This window comes from Trifolium pratense, linkage group LG2 (genome assembly GCF_020283565.1).
Source record: "Trifolium pratense cultivar HEN17-A07 linkage group LG2, ARS_RC_1.1, whole genome shotgun sequence".
Classification (NCBI taxonomy): domain Eukaryota; kingdom Viridiplantae; phylum Streptophyta; class Magnoliopsida; order Fabales; family Fabaceae; genus Trifolium; species Trifolium pratense.
In genome coordinates, this window is record NC_060060.1 from 34,411,541 (window position 1) to 34,433,577 (window position 22,037).

Genomic DNA, 22,037 nt, shown 5'->3' on the forward strand with positions numbered 1-22,037 from the left:
TTCTACAAAACATTCCGACAAGAGAAGAGCTATTTTTTACGACGAAAGCAAAATAAGAAATGCAAGAAGAGTAATGTTGCACACTCATTTAATATTGAAAAGGATAATGATACTTGTCACGAGTAAGGGGAAAACTAAAGGCAAGAATGATTTGCACAGTTGATTTTATACACACCCACCACATGATTTCTATAACACAAGGAGATAAAAGTTTGAAGCTCTTATAAGATTTCACGTTGCATATTCTCGTTTCTCGTCGCCCACTTCCTTCATATTATTTAGCGTAGTTCTCATCAATTTTAATCGCTTCGAATAAGAATTTTTTTTCCTTTCTTTTTCTTTAGATAAAATTTCTACTTGTCATGTTCTGGAATTCTTTGAAAAAGTAGTATGTTTCTTAAATCAATACTTTTTGTTCGACTTTATCATGTAACATTCTTAAATCTATATATGTAAAACCTAGCTATCTCAATTTTATCGTAGAATTTTAAAGCAAATTATCTAAATAATATTTCATTAATATACATATAAATAATATTAAAAAAGAAAATGGACAAAAATGGATGAATGTTGATCTTGTTCTTCTCATCTATCATCTATGGTGGGAATGTGATGCATACACGTGTGAAGAATAAGTGTGGGGGGGGGGGGGGGCATAGGTGGATTCTCAAAATTTGTCATAATATAATCTCAAAATAATAATATAATAATAATATTGTAACGCAAGCAAGTTGTAAGTGGTGGTAGGCTAGGTAGCAATTGGCACTATCTATCTCCAATTCTCCATCTATAAATTGCGTACCAACTTCCCTCAAATTCAGCATTAATTAGCAAGAAGAGAGTAAGACAAGAATGGATAATAAAAATATTATTCCAATTCCAAAGGTAGAATCTTCAGATGATACTACTACTGTTGACTGGAGAGGCAGACCCTCCAATCCTAACAACCACGGTGGAACCAGAGCAGCTGCTTTTGTTCTTGGTATATACTATATGACATTTTTTTTATTTGAATCTTCTTCTTTTGTTATTATAGTATATGATTTGATGAATGACATTAATAAATATTAATTATTCAGGGCTTCAAGCATTTGAAATAATGGCAATAGCTGCAGTTGGTAACAACCTCATAACTTATCTCATAAACGAGATGCACTTCTCTTTGCCTCACTCTGCAAACATAGTCACTAACTTTGTTGGAACTATCTTTCTCATCGCACTCCTTGGTGGCTATCTATCTGACTCTTTCCTTGGCACCTTCTCCACCATCCTCATCTTTGCCTTACTAGAACTTTCTGTACGTATTATATTATATATATATAATAATTGAACAAGCATTTATAATTAATAATACTAATATGCATGCATATACATACAGGGCTTCGTATTGCTGTCTGCACAAGCTCATTTTCCTCAATTGAAGCCGCCGCCATGTAATCGAGAAGGAGGTGATCATCATCAAGATTATTGCATAGAAGCAAAGGGGTTGAAGGCCTTGATATTCTACATAGCAATATACATGGTTGCATTAGGAAGTGGTTGTGTTAAGCCCAACATGATTTCTCATGGAGCCAACCAGTTCAATCAAGATCACCAATCAAAGAAGCTCTCAACTTACTTCAATGCAGCATATTTTGCATTCTCATTGGGTGAACTTATTGCTCTAACAATTCTTGTTTGGGTTCAAACTCATTCCGGGATGGATGCCGGCTTTGCTGTGTCTGCAGCTGCCATGGCCATGGGATTCATAAGCTTCATATCTGGGACACTATATTATAGGAACAAGCCTCCACAACCAACAATCTTCCTCCCCATTGCTCAAGTATGTATGATATATATCAACCATTAACATTTCATATTTTTATATTATTTTTTCAAATATAATTAATATATATGAATTTTTGTCTAGCTTCTATAAAATTAATTATGATTACATATATATGATCAGGTTTTTGTAGCTGCAATATTGAAAAGAAAGAAGATTTGTCCATCTAGCCTACAAGGAAGTGAAAACATTAATAATGTTGGTAAACAACAACATAGCAATAAGTTGAGGTTCTTGGACAAGGCTTGTATCGAAGATCAGGCCGGGAACAACAGAAAGGAAAGCCCATGGAGATTGTGCAGTGTTGCACAAGTTGAACAAGCAAAGATATTAGTATCAGTCATTCCAATTTTTGCATGCACTATCATTTTCAACACTATCTTGGCACAACTCCAAACATTCTCAGTCCAACAAGGAAGTGCCATGGACACACATATCACAAAATCATTTTCTATACCTCCAGCTTCGCTTCAATCCATTCCATACATTTTGCTCATTGTTGTAGTACCTCTCTATGACACTTTATTTGTCCCCTTTGCAAGAAAAATAACAGGTCATGAGTCAGGAATCTCACCTTTGCAGAGAATAGGAATTGGCCTCTTTCTGGCTACATTTTCAATGGTTTCAGCAGCTGTTATGGAGAAAAAGAGAAGAGATGCAGCTTTGAACCTCAACCAGACTTTGTCCATATTTTGGATTACACCACAATTCATAATATTTGGTTTGTCAGAGATGTTTACTGCAGTTGGACTCATTGAGTTCTTCTACAAACAGTCCTTGAAAGGGATGCAGACATTCTTCACTGCCATAACATATTGCTCCTACTCATTTGGCTTTTATCTCAGCTCACTATTGGTTTCATTGGTGAATAGAATCACTTCCTCAACTACTAATGGTGGTGGTTGGCTTCATGACAACAATCTCAACAAAGACAAACTTGACCTTTTCTATTGGTTACTAGCTGCCCTCAGTTTCCTCAACTTTCTCAACTATCTCTATTGGTCCAGATGGTATTCTTATAATCCATCCCTTTCAACCATATCACAGGAGGAGGAGGAGGGTGATCAGGCTCATGCCACCGAATCTAAACACTACTATGCAGTATCTGCAGACAATATTATTATTCCATAGTTATGATTAATTAGACCCTGCTGGCTTCTGCATATGTATATTAAGTAGTAATTACTTAATTAATTAGTCTTTTATTATAATTATAAAGCTCTGGCTGGCTGGCTATAAAATGAAAAATTAATGCATATAATTAAGGTCTCTTTTGAAGGCAGACATATTCTAGTTCTTCTACAAAGAATTGTAACAACAAAATATCATAATTAAGGATATCTTACTTTTGAAGCTTGAAGCTTAGTCTACACTTTGATATTATCCTAGCTAATTAAATTACTTTCATAATAATTGACACATTTTTTTTCATTCTAGTTTTCAATGTAGTAAGTAGGGGTGAGCATGAACCCGAGACCCGACTCGAAACCGATATAACCGACAACACATTGAAACATTCAGTCGAGTGCGGGTCGGGTCTCGGGTCAACAAATTGCGAAAAATCGGGCATGAACGGTTACATACGGGTGGGTGCGGATCTCTAAAATTCTATCTCTTCATAACCGAAACCGACCGAACAACCATTAGATGCAAATTAATTTTTTTCATTCTCTCCCTCTCAATCTCATATACTCTTCTCTTTGTTATTTTTATCCATCTTTGATATAAGATAAAAATGTTATATTTTACAAAGCTTATAATTAATAATATGTTGATGAAGAATGTGGGAAAGATATTCTAATATATATTCTAGATCTATTTTAATTTCTACGTCTCTTCTACTTGGTATTTTATTGTCTTTAGATCTACATATTGAAAGAAAGTAACTGCATCTAACCCTCTTTGTTTTTTAATTTACTTCGTCTATCTTTTGTTGCATTGTGTACGAGGTATTAAACTATTCGAAAATTAAGAATTTTTTGATAATGGAGGAGTTTTAGATGTAAACAAAGTTTCGATCTAACCCGTAATAACCGACTCGTTCAACCCGCCACCAGTATGACCGAACCCGAACAAACCGAAGATATAGATGGTTGAAATTGGGTCCAAATTAAATAGTTGCGGTTTTTATCGATTTAGTGATTTTCGACCCGAACACGACCGAAACTGACTGATGCTCAGTCCTAGGCCTAGTAGTAAGTAGTATGAAACATGCATAGGACCTACCCACATATATATATATAGTCAAGCAATTGTCCATGCAGGGAAAACTCTGAATATATAATAAAAAGATATAAGATACACAACAGTTGTTGTTAATTATAGGTATCCAATGAGGCGCTAGTTAAGATTCATTGCATTCTCTCCTTCTTCCCTCACACTCACAATCACACTCACACTATGGGGTGGAAATGGAATGGATCATTACTTACTTTTTCTTTCTTTCTCTATCCCCAAATTCAAAGCAAACATGTGTAAGTGTAAGTGACATAACAGTACTTTCGCACTTTTACTTTCAGAGGAGATCCAACTAATATGATGCGATGCTTGTGTTGTGCGTATGAAACATAATGAAAGCTCCGTCTAAAAAGTCAACAACAAATTTCTTTATGCATCATTAAGTTCACCTTTAATTAAAAAAATTATGCACTTAAAATTCACATTCATCCTGTGTTATGTAGTAGTCATTCATTCTCTCTCAAAAACAGGAGAATAAAAGAAACATGTTCTATTTGAACAATCATGCGCCTTTGTTTTGATGAGACATGTCTCAAACATGTTTTACTGTTGAAACCAGGCCCCCCTCCCTGCAAATTCACATCCTCCTAAGACAATATATTTGTGCATTAAAATGTTGGTTAAAAGATTTACATAACCCCCACTTACCCCAACCAAAACAGAAAAAAGCTAGTGGCATCGAACCCACTTTGCCCTTGGACCTATTATTGTTCTTACATCCACCATAGTCACCAATTTTTTATTCCGGCTCCCTCTTTGCTGTTTATCAATTTTTTTATTAGGTTTGACATTTGATATGTAATCATGATAATGATAGAATGCTTTAAAGGGCACTTAGTGTAAGCAGATTTCCTTCTATATGGTCAAGATTATTATTATTATTATTATTTTTTTTGTTTTACAATGAGCTAGGATCGAACCCAGACCAAACCTAGTGGCTTTATTATCAAGATTATTTTAGTGTTTGTATAATCTAAACTATTCGACGTGAAATCAGCTGCCGGTATCAATTACAAGTGAAACCACAAGTTTTTTCCTACCGCACCAAATCCATATCTCACTTAAGTTTGTAGCTTCCAAGTTTCTATGCAAGTAATCGTAAGCAATAGTGAACCCGTAGACTTCATCTACAAACCAGATTTAGCAACTATAATTAATTACGGGGCAAACAACCATTTTAGTCTCCGGAAATGTAACTTGTTATTATACCGGTCCCTATATATGTATCAAATTGTAAATACATCTCTAGTGCCTATTTTGTTAATAACTTTATAGACTAAAATGACTAACTGATGAACACATTTGAGGATCAAATTAACTATCTTAAAACAGGTCTGAAGACCAAAATGACAAATAACAGAGACACTTGTAGACCAAATTACAATTTCGATACATTCACAAATGAATGTGACACTGAGATACACTTTCAGAGACTAAAATGGTTGTTTGTCCGTGATACTACAACAACATGGATGAAGTACAATAATACACTTTCAAAGTCTAAGGGTTGAGAGTTTTATGGGTGCGTTGGAAAAAACAATACAAACACTTTGGGTAGCTAGGAATCATTAGGAAGGAAAATGATTTAAAGCTTGCAATAGTTAGTTCATGAATGAAATGTATTAAGTGAGGGATTGAGAGGAAATGAGAGAAATTGGAGATCGCTCTTATTGTATATTGTATGAGATATTTAGAGAAAGAGGTAGAAAATAGGGTCTATTCTTGGAGAACTCTTAAAACTATTTTCTTGTAACCTATGTTGTTAATCTCAGATAGCGGCGCGTAGTGCTGACCCCAAAAAATGCTATAGCAGGTATCAGGATGGCCGATATTGTGAAGACCGTAGTGACTTTGTGAACATAATTAGAAACATTGTATATGACCAAGTTGTTGACTTATAGGTTATGCTTGAAGCAACAACGCAACACATTCAAGATGGTAAAGACAAAATTCATTGTGGAGCAAATAATAAAGGTCAACAACATCATTGACGATTTGGTGAACATTGAAGTAAAACTTGATGATTAGGATAAAATTTTACTCTTGCTAATTTCGTTGTCTAAATCTCTTGAACACTTTAATGATCTACTCCATCGCAAAAAGGAAGACATTATACCTTGAGGTCCAAATAGAGATTCAGACCATGGTCCTAACTAAGCTAACAACTTGAATGACAATAATGACTTTGTGCAAGTTGCAATGGCCTTAGACGAAGATTATGGGTCAGACGAGGATTATGGGGATGCGATGCGAGTGCACCACTGATGTCAAGTTGGCAATTGAATGAAAGTTGGATTATAAACTTTGGATCTCTTTTCACTTGTGTCTAAGGAAAAAATAGTGTGACTTTAAGACTAGTTGAAGATGAGGTTTCACCTTGGAGAAGGCAAAACTTAAAAAGTTCAAGGGTGTTTTTATATTTGATTTAACAATGTTTGACAATCGTGCACTTAAGCAAAAATTGTTATCAATAACCATGTTTGATCGATTAGGCTATGAGACTAATATTGAACATGAGATAATGAAAATTTCGCACAATGCAAATATAATAGTTAAAGATATCAAATTATGTGATTTATAGAGAACGCTTGTAAGAATATAAAGAGAAATTTGAAGAAAATACTGAAACTCTAGTTTTCCTCTATTCTAGGTTAATTTCAAAACATTTTATCTTATATGAGTAATATAATCGGCTTGCTGGTTTTTCCCTTCAATTAAGTCTTATATTTACCGTCAAATTTTTATATTTATATCATACAAATCAGCTTTTATGAAAAATGGTATGCCTCATCTTACAAAAATTGATTCCATGCAGTCAAATAGTGATTGCAGGTAAATCTCAACCACCAATTTTATTTGTCTTCTATTTGTTTGGTGAGCTTTGAATCTGGACCATCGAAATAGTGTGACTGCAGGATTTTTCTGATTGCAGGAAATCCAGGTCCATCATCTTAAATGCCAATATTTTGAGAATGAGTTAGGACTGGTAGAAAAAGCTAATGTGGTGAGTCTATTGATTATGGTCGCAAACCATTTACTCCACCGGAGACAAAATATAAGCAAAATTTACCTTTTTAGATTCATTACATAATTAATCTGATATTTATTATAATCGGCCCAATATATATTAATTATATAATGAACCTAAAAAGATAATTTTTGCTTATATTTTGTCACGGCAGATAAAGTACATTGAATAAAAGATAAGACAATAAATTCACAAAGAGTGGTGACACCCACCTCACACGCTAGTTTTGTAAGGATATAAGTAAATTCCAATATAAAAATCAAATAACAACTGAAATTATTTTTTATGTCAAATAGAGCCGTAACTCATTTTCAACAACTCACTTATAAGAACCAGGTGACTGGTATTTAAAAATAAATCTCTGGAAAAATCAGATTAGTATGCAACAAATAAAGTGCCAAACTATAGAGACATATTACTCTTGTACTGTCCATTGATGTGAAAATGAGCTGCTAACTTCATAGTTGCAAATAATGTCGGGAAAACCTTATCCAATGAACATCTTTCTGAATTCTTCATTAGATTTTGGCGTTTCACCACCCTCTTCTGCTTTTGGTTTATTTGCAGTATAACCAAGTGGTCTGACATTTCTAGGCACGGCAAAAGTATTCTTCCCTTTAAATTGCATGTTGCCACTTCCTGGCTTTCTAGAAGAGAATTTCCCATCTTGTGCATCTCTCATGAAAGTATCATCGGTTTCTTTTGATACCAAACCTTTTTTATCAGAATGATTATTGGCATGTGCTGTAATTGAAATAACAAAGCAAGCAGTTAATTCTTAAATCAACCAGAAGAGGAGACGTAGGATTCGTAAAAAAATTGTCAGTGGATGGTGCCAAAAGAACAATGCCTGAGATTTACAAAAATATCAAAGCTTCTTACTGTTAGTTTTAATCTATTTGGTTTTTCTTTACCGTATAATTTTAAATACTTCTATTGTTCAGTTTTACTGTGATCTTAGCTGAGTAGCTTGTAGTCTCATGGTTTCAAACAGCTGTTAATGTAGGCTCAGTTGCTGTTGTAAAAGAGTCAGCTACTCAAAAACCTGGGCGAGTAGTTAAAGGTCTGTTTCATGTAATGTTTTACAATTAGAACCAATCATTAAAGCGGTGCAGGTACAACGGTTCAGAAGTGGTTAAATCATAGTCAAACCAACCAATAACAATTATATACTTTTAATATTTAAGCACTAATTTAATAGTGTTTTAAACTATATTTTTTTAATTAACATAGTAAATTTTAAACATAGGCTCTGTTGGGTAAAATTAAGATATAAGCTAGCTAGTTGATAGCTGATAAGCTAGCTATAGCTGAAAAGTTAGCTTATAACTGAAAAGCTAGTTGATTGCAATTAATGTGTTTGATAAATTTAGCTGGTGTAAATATAAAGCGACATAAAAATACATTATTTAATTAAAAAACATTTATAAATATATATATATATATATTTTTTTTACATTTGTAAAATTTTTACTTTTTAATTATTTCAACTTGTTAGTGATCCTAGTTCTGCATTTTTATTTTTTTTCTTTCTAAACATTAGTATCATTATGTCATGAAAAGTTAACTTCTTCCCATAGGCATGCCTACAAAGAATTCAAACCTCAAAATTAGGGTAGAAGCAATTGTGAACGAGACAATTTCAGGTCTTTCTCCCTAAATTCAAGCGATCACAAGTTACCTGACAATTGGAATTACATATCTATATGGGCTTTGTCTAACATGCACAAGTGAGACAAGTGTTCCACCATGCACAAGCTTGTTTTTCCAATTGAATCAATATGTCACATCTCATTTGATTCAATGGTGAGACTAATTGATCAAATGGTGAAATCAAGTTTGTGCATGGTGAAAGACTTGTCTCACTTATGCACCATAGACTTGGCCATCTATATAAGGTATTATGCATACATAAGGATCACTAGCAGGGACTATCAAATGTATATTCATATAGGTGCTTGTCTAAAGTAAATAAAAACATTCAGAGTTCACTTACCATGTTCTGCGTTTTTTGGATCAAGAGTTTCCTTGCCACCTCGCTTTGGGTCAGATCGAGCAATACTTAGCTTTTTCCCAAGTAAGGTATTCTTGTTCTTAGCTACTGCTGCAACAAGGTGCTCATCATCCAAAAAGTCCACATAAGCTAGTCCCTTCATTGGTATTAAGATAACAATTATATACCATTCACTTGTCGTAATGTACGGTGACAAATTCCCACGGTTTACATGTATTTTGATTATTAAAAAAATAAAAGGAGCATAGTATATGTTAGTTCTCTCATACTATTTAAATATACTCCCACACCCACATTCAGCTAAGGCAGTGATTAACATTAAGATCTATACGTCAAAAATTCATGTATCATCAATATAAGAAAGTTCCGCGTCAGAATAAATGGACTATGTGAGGACAATAACCACAAATGTGAAAAATCTCGTGAACCAGGTGCCTTAAGAATTTCGATTAAGGTGTGTAAAGTGTGATTCCTCGCATAGCTCATGGAGGAAGGCCTTCTTTTACAATTTTGTTCCCCGACCAAATATGATTATATTATCAACAACAATGTAAAAAGGTAAGGAAAAATCCCTGTAATAGCATGGTTTGAAACTGAAAGCACCAAACCTACCCAAACCCCACCTCATGCACCCGACTAGATAAACTCGAGAAGGAGGTATTCTCTAAAATGAAGTCCGCTTTAAAATTTTAGTCAATATGCCAGTTTTACTTTCAAAATCAAAAGGCATAAAAAGGAAGTAAAATAAATAAGATAAAGAACTATTAATTTAGTACCCTGGACTTCCCGGTGAACTTGTCATGTAGGATGCGGATGGCAACAATTCCACCAATATCACTGAAGAAATCACGAATATGCTCATCGTTTGCCTGCAATAACACAACTCATTAGTCTCTCTCTCTCTCTCTCTCTCTCTCTCTCTCTCTCTCTCTCTCTCTCTCTCTCTCTCTCTCTCTCTCTCTCTTTATATATATATATATATATATATCAAACAGGCACACACTAAGAAGAGAGAGAGGCCAAGAGCTCTATTTACCGTAGGGTGAAGATTTGATATAAAAGCAGTGCACTGGTCAGAGTATGCCCGGTGTTTTCCACGGGTAAGCTGCTGCTCACTTCGGTTGTCGTCAGATTTGTTATTTTTCTGATTGGTCCCTTCCACTTTTGTCAACTGAGAAGAGTTCTGCACTTGATATGTATTATCCTTGGGTGGTTTTTTTAATTTTCCACTAGCATCTTTCTTTCGCTTTGCTGGAGATTGTTCATCAGCTATATCTGACCTCACCTTTCTTTTGTCACCTACATTACTCCTTGGATTACTATTTTCCATTTCCTCTACTGACTTTGATTCCTGCTGCAACCTAAAAACACGTAGCTCATCCAGACGTGGGGTAACCTGCGGAAAGACAGACCTCAAAAACAAATCAGCAGACCCCAAGACCCCAAAACCTATTATTAATTTCTTCTTCCTATTCAATTGACACTCAAGTTTATGTAGTAAGGTTAGTAATATCATCAACAACCTTACTAAATGGAAAAGTACCAAGAAAACAATGTTACAACAATGCCATAGGTCCTACATTTACAGTGCAGACCCACCGACATCCGACTGGATTTTTACTTGGAGGAAGGAACCACATCCCAAGTATGGCTTGATTCAGCATGTATTTCATCAATCTGCTATCCTGGATGGGAATGAACTATATGGGAGGTTTAGGAATAGAAATAAACGACAAGGAGGAGGTGAAAGCATATTGAATAGGCGAGAGACAATGATAACTTACAAAACTATAAAGGGGGACGAGTGAAGTGAATATCTTTTTTTGCAAATAGAAATTTCGGAAGTCTGAAGTGGATAAAGACCGGTGCGGAGTAGGTGGAGAAACTGAACAAGTACTAAAAAACTGAGATCAAGATCCAGTTGAGATGGATGCTGCTCCAGTGAAGGTAAAGATGCTGGATCAGAATTTGATTGACATGAAGGCTGGTCCGAAGAATGTAGAAAAGCGGGGACAATTTCTGAAACACTAAACTTGAGATCTGGTTGAGGTACTGTAGATTCATGAGGATGGTGATGATAAGTGTTCCAAGAACGAGCACCGGCTTCTTGAATATCGAGGGTTGGAGGATTACGAAAACAAATATGGAAAACTGTAGAAGGAGATACTGTTTCTTCCTTTGAATTGTCAAAGAAAGACACATTTGCAGAGATAAAGTGGACTTTTTCTAATGTGCACAAGTTAGACAAGCCTTGCACCATGCACAAACTTGTTTTCACCATTGGATCAAATGAGATGTGATGTGGCATATTGATCCAATGGTGAGACTTATTGATCCGATGGTGAAAACAAGTTTGTGCATGGTGCAAGACTTGTCTCACTTGTGCACCATAGACTTGGCCAAAGAAGTGATGTAATGAAGGAGAGTAACACATGTAGCCTTATTGTACTCTAAAATATCCAAGGAAAATACATTCGACTGCATGAGCAGTAAGCTTGTCTTTTCCTTGAGAAAGATCATAAAGAAAACAAGAATAACCAAAAACACGTAGAGGAAGTTTATATGTTGATTTACCAGGAAATTAAATGGAATGCAAAATATGATCATTTAGCACAGAAGATGGCATGCAATTGATTAATAACCGGCGGTAAGGATTTGATCATCCCAAAATATTAACAGACATTGGCTTGAAGTAACAAAGGACGAGCATTATCAAGAAGGTGGCGGTGTCAATTTACTGATTGATATTATATTAAAAAGACTGCCGGGGATGAGCAGGATAGAATCTATGTTTAACGAAACAAGAAGAGAGACTTGGCCAACGCGGGTATCTTCAACTTTCAAACCCATCTGCAAGGGTTATGAAATAAGGGATTTTTGTAGGAGATAACTTTCGAGAAAAGGGAAGGATGATTACCGGCAACGTGATCCAAGATCCTGAAGGAATAGATTGAGAAAAAGGATCCTTCTTGACATTCAGCACCTGAACATGTGACATATTTTATGATTTTCACTGATTGGCAGCGGATGGTGCAGTTGACAGAAAAGTCGTTGAAGAACTGATCGAAAATGAGGGATACTATACAGACAAGAATGGATGGATATGTATGGAATGTGACAGAAAAACCGGAGTTGTACAGATGGTGGCGGAAACTGTACGGAGGATGGCCAGACTATGACTGAAGACTGATGAAACCTATTACGACACAGCACAGAACTGAAAAGGGGAGAGAAGGTTCACCCTGATACCAACTTGAGAGAGAAAAAAATATGATAGAGATTTCTGAATGCATGATTGAGTTACACTCAGCAACAGCATGTACTTATATACATGATAAATACAATTTACGAGAGGAGGACTTATAAATAGTATTGACTTTTAAGGTACAATGAATGTAAGAATGCAAAGAACCCTGTCCCTATGATATAATAATTTTAATTGTACTTGGAAAGAGGACCATTAATTATATGATATTTCCAAGAACAGATTATACTGAAGTTTCTCACAATTTTCCCTCTGCATATTTTCTATCATTTTCTCATATTTTCTTCACCATTTCTCACACTTTCCCATTGATTACAAATTCTAACATTATTTAAAAACTTAAATTCAAGAGGAATGAAAGTACCTTTTGTAAAGCATGATCAAAATCTTCCAACTTGCCAAACTCCCTCTCAAAGCGTAACCATGAGTTGCAAATGTCCTGAATGATTCTGTGTTTTAGGAAGGGAAGGTATCATCTAATCCAAACAGTATTGAAAAGCAAGTAAAATGTAACCCGTAAATATGTTTACATACAGCAAACCATAATCCCTTTTCTCATTTTCTCAAGGAAAAAATTGAAAATGAATAAAAATACTATGGCACATTTTTATTCATAAGGCCCAACCTTGCGTCATCACACTACCCTAGCCTCTCATACATATCCCATTTTGAAAACCATTCTTTTCTTGGACTTTCCACAAAAACTCTATTGTCACCCTATCATACGCCTTCTCTAATTAAAGAAAAACAATGTACTCCCTCCGGCCTTATTTATAAGCAAAAGTAGTTTAGTAAAAATAACAACTATCTTAATATCCGTGAAACAAGAGAAATTTGCCTATAAATAACGCCGGAGGGAGTATATGTCTTTCTTACCCCCCCCCCCCCCCCCTGATATCTGCTCCACCACTTGTTGTAGCAAGTCAACTGCTTCGATGTTCGACTTCCTAGTCCCAGGCATAAGCCAAATTACTCTCACTAATTTTGCTTTATTTTCTAAGTTTCGGCTCAATCACCCATTTCCATAACTTCATAGTACGAGCTTTTAAGTTTAATCCCCTCATCGAGTTTGCGGAATTGTGTATGTCTCCCTTGTTCTTATAAATTGGAATTAAAGTGTTTTTCATGTACCTGACATTTTCTCTGACCTCGGAATCACATAAAAAATTGTGAGCCAACTAATACCTTTATCCCCTAGACCTGTCCATACCTAAACAAATACTATATTGTATGGCCCAACTACCTTGTCATTATCCATCCTTCTCGAGACTTCTTTTACCTTAGGCTCGAGTTCTATGATAAAAGGTATAACTTTGAATGTCCCCTCTAATGTCTAGCCCATTAGAGTCTGATAGAGTTGCATCCCTTCTCTAGACAATTTGTCAAAATAATTTATCAATAATATCTTGTTCCGTAACCAAAACATTATTTTCTTTATCCTAAATACATTTCACTTGGTCCCTGTCTCTTCACTTTCTTTCCCGACCTCTAGCAAGCCTATAAGTAGACTTTTATAGCAATTGGTATAACCCATTAAAAATTTTACTTCTCTTTTCCCCCACCACCTTCTTGATCTCTTTCTCATCTTCCTTATATTGTCCTCATTTTCAACATTAATACATAAAGACCGTGTTTCAAAACCTTTCCAACACCAACTTTATCTTGCACACAGTGCAACACACCAAACTATTGGGTTGCAACAAAGCTCCCCATCGCACCACAAATTTGTGATTGAACACAATAGCATTACATTTGACATTAAAGAATAAAGTGGCAATGTTTCTAGGAATAAGAGCTTAGTATACCTCTGAACCAGTCCCAGAAAACCTTTTACTATAGCATCTCTTGTATATGGACCTTGCTTCATTTATGTGACCCAATTCAACTTCCATGGTTATATAACCAGTCCATGCCTCCAACATTGAACCGCTGCAAAAATAAATCAAAAGTATGTAGAAATGGATAGGATGAATAACACATAACAAAAACATTTAATTAGAGAGGATTTAAATGAACATTATCAGACCAGGTCTTGAGAAAATTCTCCCAAACTCCACGGGCTGCAGTTATATCGTTTCCGAGTTTTGTTTCTAAATGGGCCCAATAAGCATGTATATGTAACAAACCATTTGTATTCTTCATGTATGGTGACAAGTAATCTGATGCACGCTGGAAAAGGCAAATGGTTAGTATATAGTCCTACTGACAAATAATACACAAATTTCTGATACCACCATAGAACTTGGGTTGGACAGTCCTCACCTTACAAAAAAATTGCCAGTAAAGGCAACGTAGCAAACAATAGTAAAAGGAGAATTGGGCACACAACAGGCGGAGTTTATTGTTTAAGGATAATTAGAGAATTAGAGAAGAGGTGTGGCTTGATTGATGGTTCTGATTTTATTAGCATTACAACAAGAGTGATATGAAGTAGAATTTTGGGTAGTGATAGTTTTGAGATAGGATAAGTGTTACCACGTGCGCCATCAAAAGCCCTGGAACCCAAATCAAAGATCCGACAGATACTGAGAGAGACAGACTGTAGAGTTACTGTGTTCCGTAGTTGATAATAAAGGATTTTGTCATTGAATACAATTGAGACAATTCACAAAAACACACTGGAACAAGACTAAATTTGACAAAGAGAACAAAAAATGCAGCCAACAATGAATGAACAACGGTAATGCAAACCATGAGAGGGCAGTGGCGAGATTTTCAAACATAGTGATGCACAAACAGAGATGAACAGTAATGCAAACCAGAAGACCAATTCACAAAATACTGATGAATGTGCAGGATCTTGGCATAAAGACTAAACTCACTGCAAAGTCAAAGCTAGTGGCTGAAATGCATAGTTGTCAATCCTGGATAGCGGGGCAGAGTGGCCAACCCCAAAACTGGGATAGTTGGGACAAAGCATAGCAGGATGGCTGCTATTTGAACATTTATTTATTTTTTTGGTCTAACTATTTGAACATTTATATTATATAATTAAATATTTTTATACTAATGCTAATTATATATAAATTATTTTACTATATTAATATTGGTCTGTTGTTTTTTTTATAACCATTATTGGTCTATTATTACTAAATAATACTAGCTTTATTTAATTATGTTATTTGTTTATATTATAAAGACTTTTTTTTTTCTAAAATTGAAGGCCAAAATAAGGCAAGGTATTTAAAGTCCCGTGTTTTGTTTTAGGTCTAGTTTCGTTTTTGATGTCTCGTGTCTTTAAGTAGTTTATATTTATGTAGATTGAACTTGATGGGCCCAGATAAGCATTCTCCATCAACTTAACCTAGACCTAGTCTTCCCCTTCAACATGGAGCGCCGCCGCAGCAAAAACAGCCAACAATAGAACTGGCCAGAAATTCAGATATGTGTGGATGAAAAGTGTGAATCTGGCTGGAGAAGAAGATAGTGGTCGTCAGAAAATGCAGATCCTGCTATTTAGAGCGACAAAATCCTGTTATCGAAGCTGTCAAACTCGAGAGTCTACGAGACTTTGCGTTGTTCTTTTATTATTTTTTAAAAAAATGTCAACTACTCAAATATATATCAAAATGTAGACTTAGCCCTCCAAAGCCTTCCCCTCCAAAAGCCAATTCGCAAACAGACCCTAAGTGAGACTGAAAAAAGATGGAGTATAATACCAACAAGACCATTTTATTTTCAACTTCTACTTGTCATTTCTAGAATATTTTTGTTGCAAAAGAAAACGCTAATTTTCGGGTAAGATGTACACGATTTACAGGTCTCAAAATAAATATAACTAACCTGGAAGGTCTCCCTTATTATTTTATATTCCAATGGATTCTCTCCTTTGGTGAATGTCATTCTTCGCCTTAAGCCATCTACCCGCGTGAGAAACAATTCAAGATACTGAAAAGTTTATATTAAACAGTTTACAGCTGTAATATATTCTAGATATTTATGGAAATTACGGGAAGCAGGCAAATGGAGTTAGAAAAAGACAAAATTGCAAGCACTACAGAGAATTAGACAAACAAACTAAATTAAATATCAGCCATACCTCATCCACAGTAGAGAAGGTGTATTGCAGGGACTTCTCAAAGATCTGAAATCAGTAGCAAAACTGCCTAAATAACACATTAAATATGAAAAGTTCTTTTCACAAACAGGTCTAGTAAGTTTGATAAATTATATCCCAAAAGAATTTCCTTATTCAATTCAGTAAAAGAGTCAACCAAGATCTTCGAGCTAGGACAGAAAATAGATCAACTAACATATATCTTCACCAAACCCTTGTAGAATCTTAAGACATTGTACATATGTAGTAATTGAATGCATATGATATATGACATGTATGCTCCAACTTGATTGTGCTCTATTCTTCTGTATTTTCTCCTAGTTTCCGTTTATTTTTGTTCTTATATTTTAATAGTTTCTAGATAAAGTAGATTTACAGTTGTGATAGCTCAGATCGCTATGTTTTGGAGATTCCTCTTTTATGTACTGTAAGAATATAAGAAAATATCTTATAATATCTTTGACACTGTTATATTATTAATTTATTATTATCTTAGTTATGAACAATAATATTCAAAGTTCTTATTATTTGTTTCCCCCTCTTATCAAAACTCCAAAATTCAACCCCTAGAAAGTGTGTATTCGTATTGTATATGAATGACAGATCAGAAAATTCAAGTGCCATCTTCACAGCGTGTAGCCTTTCCTCCCCCCCAAAAAACAAAATCTCCAACCTCCTCTACAATCCTTATGGTTCAGCTGGATCTCTGCCACCCTTCACCTATGATCTCAACCCATTGCCTCCATTATTCAAGACACTAGAAATTGACCAAACCAAATGGAGCTCTCCTTGTCATGTAAGTTACTTTCTTAAAATCTCCTAGATTTCCTTCCGTGAAAGTGATTCCGACTCCCTTCAGGATTCTTTGATTTCTCTTTCTGCCTCCAATTATGTTTTCCAGCTTTCAAACCATTCCTTGAAGCCTCCATACACGCCTCCAATTTTTATCAAACCATCGACTAATTCATGGATTTGGGAGATTTAATATTGATTGATAGAGCTGGATCGTAAGTATAAGTAAGAAACAAACCTATGTACAAGTCACTCTAATCAGTATAAGTGATACGAAACCAGAGATCCAAAAGAATACTGTGGAAATTGCTAGGAACCCAAGAACTGGATTTCAAAAAAAAAAAATTATTGATAAAAGAATAGAAGATAAAGATACACCAGAGAAGATACCCTCCTTACACTGGTTTGAAACCAGTCAAAACAATATTTTTCATAAGATCCTTTCTAAGGGAATGGAAGTCTATATTTATAGAATTCCTATACACAAGGTTAGGGAAAAGGGTCAATAACAACTGACCTAAAACAGAAAACAAACTGACAGACAACTAACAAACAAACCCAAATAACTAACTTCTATACCAACTCTTAACTATTTTAATTTCTCTTCATTATATATCCTAACAAACTCCCTCTCTCTAACTCCAAGTATTCAACAGACTCTACTAGTCTACTTTCGGTTCCAGTTTCCTTCTATGACAATATATATGTAGTTATTCTGTTATTAACTCCTAATCCCTTACAAACACTTCAATTCTACCTAACATAGACTCTCTTGATTGGGGGGTCAGCGATTATACCCCTTTGTATGCATGTACTAGATATCATTGCCAGCTAAAACCTAGCAATCACTATGCCACATGCCATAACAGTTTAGGGAATCAGCCATATGTCTTGGTAATACTGCATGAAGGCTGTGAAGTTGACTTAAGTATAATGCGAGCTTAAGTACATCGCAGCACCAAGAACTTGCCTGTTTATAATTTAACCAGATATGATGCAATTTTCTCATCAATAAATCATTGAAGGTACGAGGATTGTTTGCATCAAAAAGAAAGAAAAAATAAAATAAAAGGAGTTGTATCCAAAATCATACCTCAGCCAAGTCTTTCTCAGAAGCATGACCGCGCTCCAAAGAAAGCATATACCGAACCCAAAGTTCTCCGACCCAAGGGCAGTTCTTAGTGGCCCTAGAATATACATTGCTGACAATTTTACCAACCTGGAAAAGAAGGAAAGGGGGGAATAAATTCAGATTATAATCTCGGGGTAAGAAAGTGGATGTTGTGAAGTGACAACAATGATAGCAGAGAGGCGAATCAAAACCTTCAAAGTTTTGTCCAAATAGCGAGTATAATCAAGCCAGAGATCAGGTGATAAAGGAAAGTCGGTAATAGCTCGCTCGTATAGAACTTGAATTCTAGCTGGTGTTCCAGTAGACTGCTCAAATTTCAAATAGTTCTGCAATACAATTCTCAATTAAAATGAACAAGTAAACAAAAATTGTGAATTCTATCTCCTACAAATAAATAGTTGTATTTAGACTTAGATGCATACCATGTACTGTTGTAGTCTTTCTGAATCAGAAATATGTTGGATAGAAATCTGTTCTTCAAGATGAATGCGAGCATTATACATCTCTACGGCCTTCTGGTATGCTGATGCCACGTGAGGATAACAATCAATAAGATCAATGGATGCATCATTAAAATTTCCTTGTTCCACCTCCCAAGTCTTGTAGGCAATAAGTGTTGAATTCATGTCAGCAAGGGGGATAGACAACTGGCGATGGAATAAACTTCGAATGTGTTGAACTTGTTTTTCTTTTGCCTGCAACACAAAAACAGAACTTACTTCTTGAACTGGAACAATCTATAATGCTGCAAAATGCTACAACAGTTAGCATGTAAGCAAAAGGTTGTCTTGGGTTGCTGAGTTTTCTCTGTTCGTAATCTCTCTTGAAGAAACCAAAATTAAATAATGTTCTCAACTGATTTTTTTACATTTAGCTTAGGCCACATTGTGCATTCAAAGCGCTAACCAAAATCAAACAATGCTCTCGATTGAATCTGTACATTTAGCTTTGGGATGCATTGGAGCGTTCAAGGCACTGCCTCAGCAATAATATTTTTTAGAGCTGGTAGAAACTACCTTGATATGTCCTTTGTTATACTTATATCTAAAAAATGATACAGTTAGTTATAAATTTATAATTGATGAGAAACTCTTCAACTTTGTCTAAGATAGTAATGGTAATGCGCAGAGTATATAAAACATTTTCCTAAATACTAAGTTATCAACATCCACCCTTTCTTTAGCATGTAATTTACATTCAAAAATATGTAAACAATGCAATGCTTGGAGAAGAAAATAAAACCATTGTATTAACAAGTATAATTTACCTAGAGCCCAACTAATATTGGCAAGTTGTTATGCATTGTCATAAACTCATAGTTGTCAATTCTGGATAGCGGCCTACCCCAAAAGTAGGATAGTGGGTTAGCATGTAGCGGGTGGGCCACTATTTGATAATTTTTTGGACAAATTACATGAATAATACTATAGACACATAGTTAATGTAAAATTAAACAAATAACACAAAATTCACAAAATATTCATAGTTAGCAAGAAAAACAAGTCTTGAGCAAAACATACATTTAAATACCAACATAACTCAAGGAAACAGATAAGTTGAAGTCTCAAAACTAAACATTAAGACCAGCATCATTCCAAAATGATTGCATGCATAAGTACAACACCAGTTACTCTCTTTCCCTTACCATCCTTAGTAGCCTTAGATTTCAATCACTCATTATTTGAAGTGAGCATTATTCTAAGGCGGGCTCTCTTTGTTTGTGCAATCTATGCAAAGTATGGAATGTGGTAGCAAACCTTAAGACTCCATGTCTAACCAGTTCCAAGGCTGACTCATCTGGTGAACTTCTCAATGCGTTCAAAGCCAGTGAGTGGTTATAAATGAATGAAGCCTACACGACTAATCCCTTTCAATCTTTTTAACCTTAGAAATCTTTCAAATATCTTCTAACATAAGTTCTTATCAATGTGTAGAACATGTGTCCAAATATTTTCCAGTCTACCAGCCAATACATGGTTACTTTCATGGTCAATAACCAGTTGCACAACATTTTAATCTTATAATTCAACTTTTTACTACAAGTAAAGGAGCAAGAGCAACAATAATTGAACCAACAATTCAAAAATGTTAAATTATTAGCAAAGACAAATATTCTAACCTGTGCATCAGATTCATCAATGGTTAGAAGTACAGCCTGCTCATATTGCCTATATGCTTCCCATATCTTACTGCCTTGAGCAACATGCAAACCAGCAGCAGTAAGGGCAGTTTCAAAGATATCCCTTGACTTGGAAATACCAGTGGGTGAACATTGGTGTACCATTGGATCAAACTCTTGGACAAAATCAAGGTAGTCACACCATAGAGAGACAGACTGAAATGGAGGATAATGCAATAATTTGATCATGAATATGGACCAAAAAATGTTAATGGTTCTCCTACCATGCGTAAACTCTTAATTAACCATGGTAAAAGAGTCTGTAGTTTGAAAGAGCGAGTTTCTACTTAACTGTGAAGTGAGAAATAAAGTGCGTGCATTGCAGACATTAATAGTCTGAAGGAGGAAGAACGTACCAGATAATCAAACACGCCACGTTCATAAAGCTTAAGAACTCTAGAGAAAGCCTCCGGTCTGCATGGTAAAAAGCAAAGAGTTAACAAAATATGGATGGATGGATGGATACTGGGGAAAGAAAAGAGAGAGTAATAGGAAACACACCTAGAAGCGGTGTTGAGAGAAAGCTCATCTTTGATCCACTGTTGCCATGTTGGAGGGCTCAATGGAAATATTTCACTCATAGCTTCCCTTGCTTTTGTCAGTCTATCAATATCACCCGTTTTCCTCAAAATATTAATATACTGGAAAGGATGAATCGAAGCAAATAACAAGTGTAAGAAGTTGATTGATTAATTGAATTTTTTTTGGTAAGGGAATGAATGGTATAGTAGATTATTATTATTATTATTATTATTGAACAAAACAAAAAGAAATACTAATAATTACTTACTTGCAAATGAGCATCGTAGTTGGAGGGGTTAGCGGCAAGCTCGGTCTGGAGAGATTCCATTTGGATTTTCTCCTGAGCTTCGTCCTCCGAATCCGAATCGTCAGAATCAGACATGGCTTCGTCTTTCTCCGGCTCTCGTTCTCGCTCTGCTTCTGAAGTTAGGGTTAGTGTCTGCTCCTCCATCGCAGTAGCAGATACAATAATTTCTTCGCTAGTATGTTCCGTTCCGTACGGGTCGGTGGAGAGAGCGATCCCGATGAAGGTGCCGTTACTAGCAGCAGCAGTTTTGCGGCGACAGTGAAGACTCAACTATCAGTAAGCAGTGAGTTTTTTGTTCTGAGAGCATTAACAATTTTTTGTTCTGATAGCATTAACAATAACAAATACTCCTGTAGGGAACTGTATCATCTCCTGTATTTGTCTCTCAGGTTGCCTCTCCTGTACAGTTTTTAGCCATTAGATTGATCTAACGGTTGACTGATTGAGTGAACAAATAAAAGTGAATAAATCTGTATTACAATTCAAGAGAGAGAGATTAGAAAATGTTGTATTTTTTCACCCTGAATTTTAGAAAACTGAGTGTGAAAAGAAAGAGAGATTAGAAAATGTTGTATTTTTCTCTTGATCATGTGTGTGTTTGGTTTAACGGTGGTTATAATTGAATTTGGTAGAATTGAGTTTGACAAAATTGATTTTTATATTATAAGCTTGTATACA

At 35.3% G+C, this 22,037-nt stretch overlaps 2 protein-coding genes across 2 annotated transcripts; one reads left to right on the forward strand and one right to left on the reverse strand.

Annotated features, from left to right (window-relative positions):
• The first annotated feature begins 712 nt into the window (after positions 1 to 712).
• LOC123910779 (protein NRT1/ PTR FAMILY 4.3-like) lies at positions 713 to 3,178 on the forward strand. The gene is made up of 4 exons (XM_045961998.1): positions 713 to 982; positions 1,080 to 1,297; positions 1,379 to 1,822; positions 1,949 to 3,178. The coding sequence occupies exons 1-4, from the start codon at positions 853 to 855 to the stop codon at positions 2,954 to 2,956; spliced, it is 1,800 nt and encodes a 599-aa protein (XP_045817954.1). The 5' UTR covers positions 713 to 852; the 3' UTR covers positions 2,957 to 3,178.
• Positions 3,179 to 7,279: 4,101 nt separating this feature from the next.
• On the reverse strand, positions 7,280 to 21,713 carry LOC123910780 (squamous cell carcinoma antigen recognized by T-cells 3-like). Its single transcript, XM_045961999.1, has 16 exons — positions 21,321 to 21,713; positions 21,032 to 21,171; positions 20,887 to 20,944; positions 20,471 to 20,686; positions 18,774 to 19,046; positions 18,543 to 18,677; positions 18,313 to 18,438; positions 16,410 to 16,454; positions 16,154 to 16,258; positions 14,397 to 14,539; positions 14,176 to 14,299; positions 12,735 to 12,809; positions 10,142 to 10,501; positions 9,882 to 9,974; positions 9,088 to 9,241; positions 7,280 to 7,835 (listed from the first exon to the last, which is right to left on the reverse strand). The coding sequence occupies exons 1-16, from the start codon at positions 21,501 to 21,503 to the stop codon at positions 7,579 to 7,581; spliced, it is 2,487 nt and encodes an 828-aa protein (XP_045817955.1). The 5' UTR covers positions 21,504 to 21,713; the 3' UTR covers positions 7,280 to 7,578.
• Positions 21,714 to 22,037: the final 324 nt, after the last annotated feature.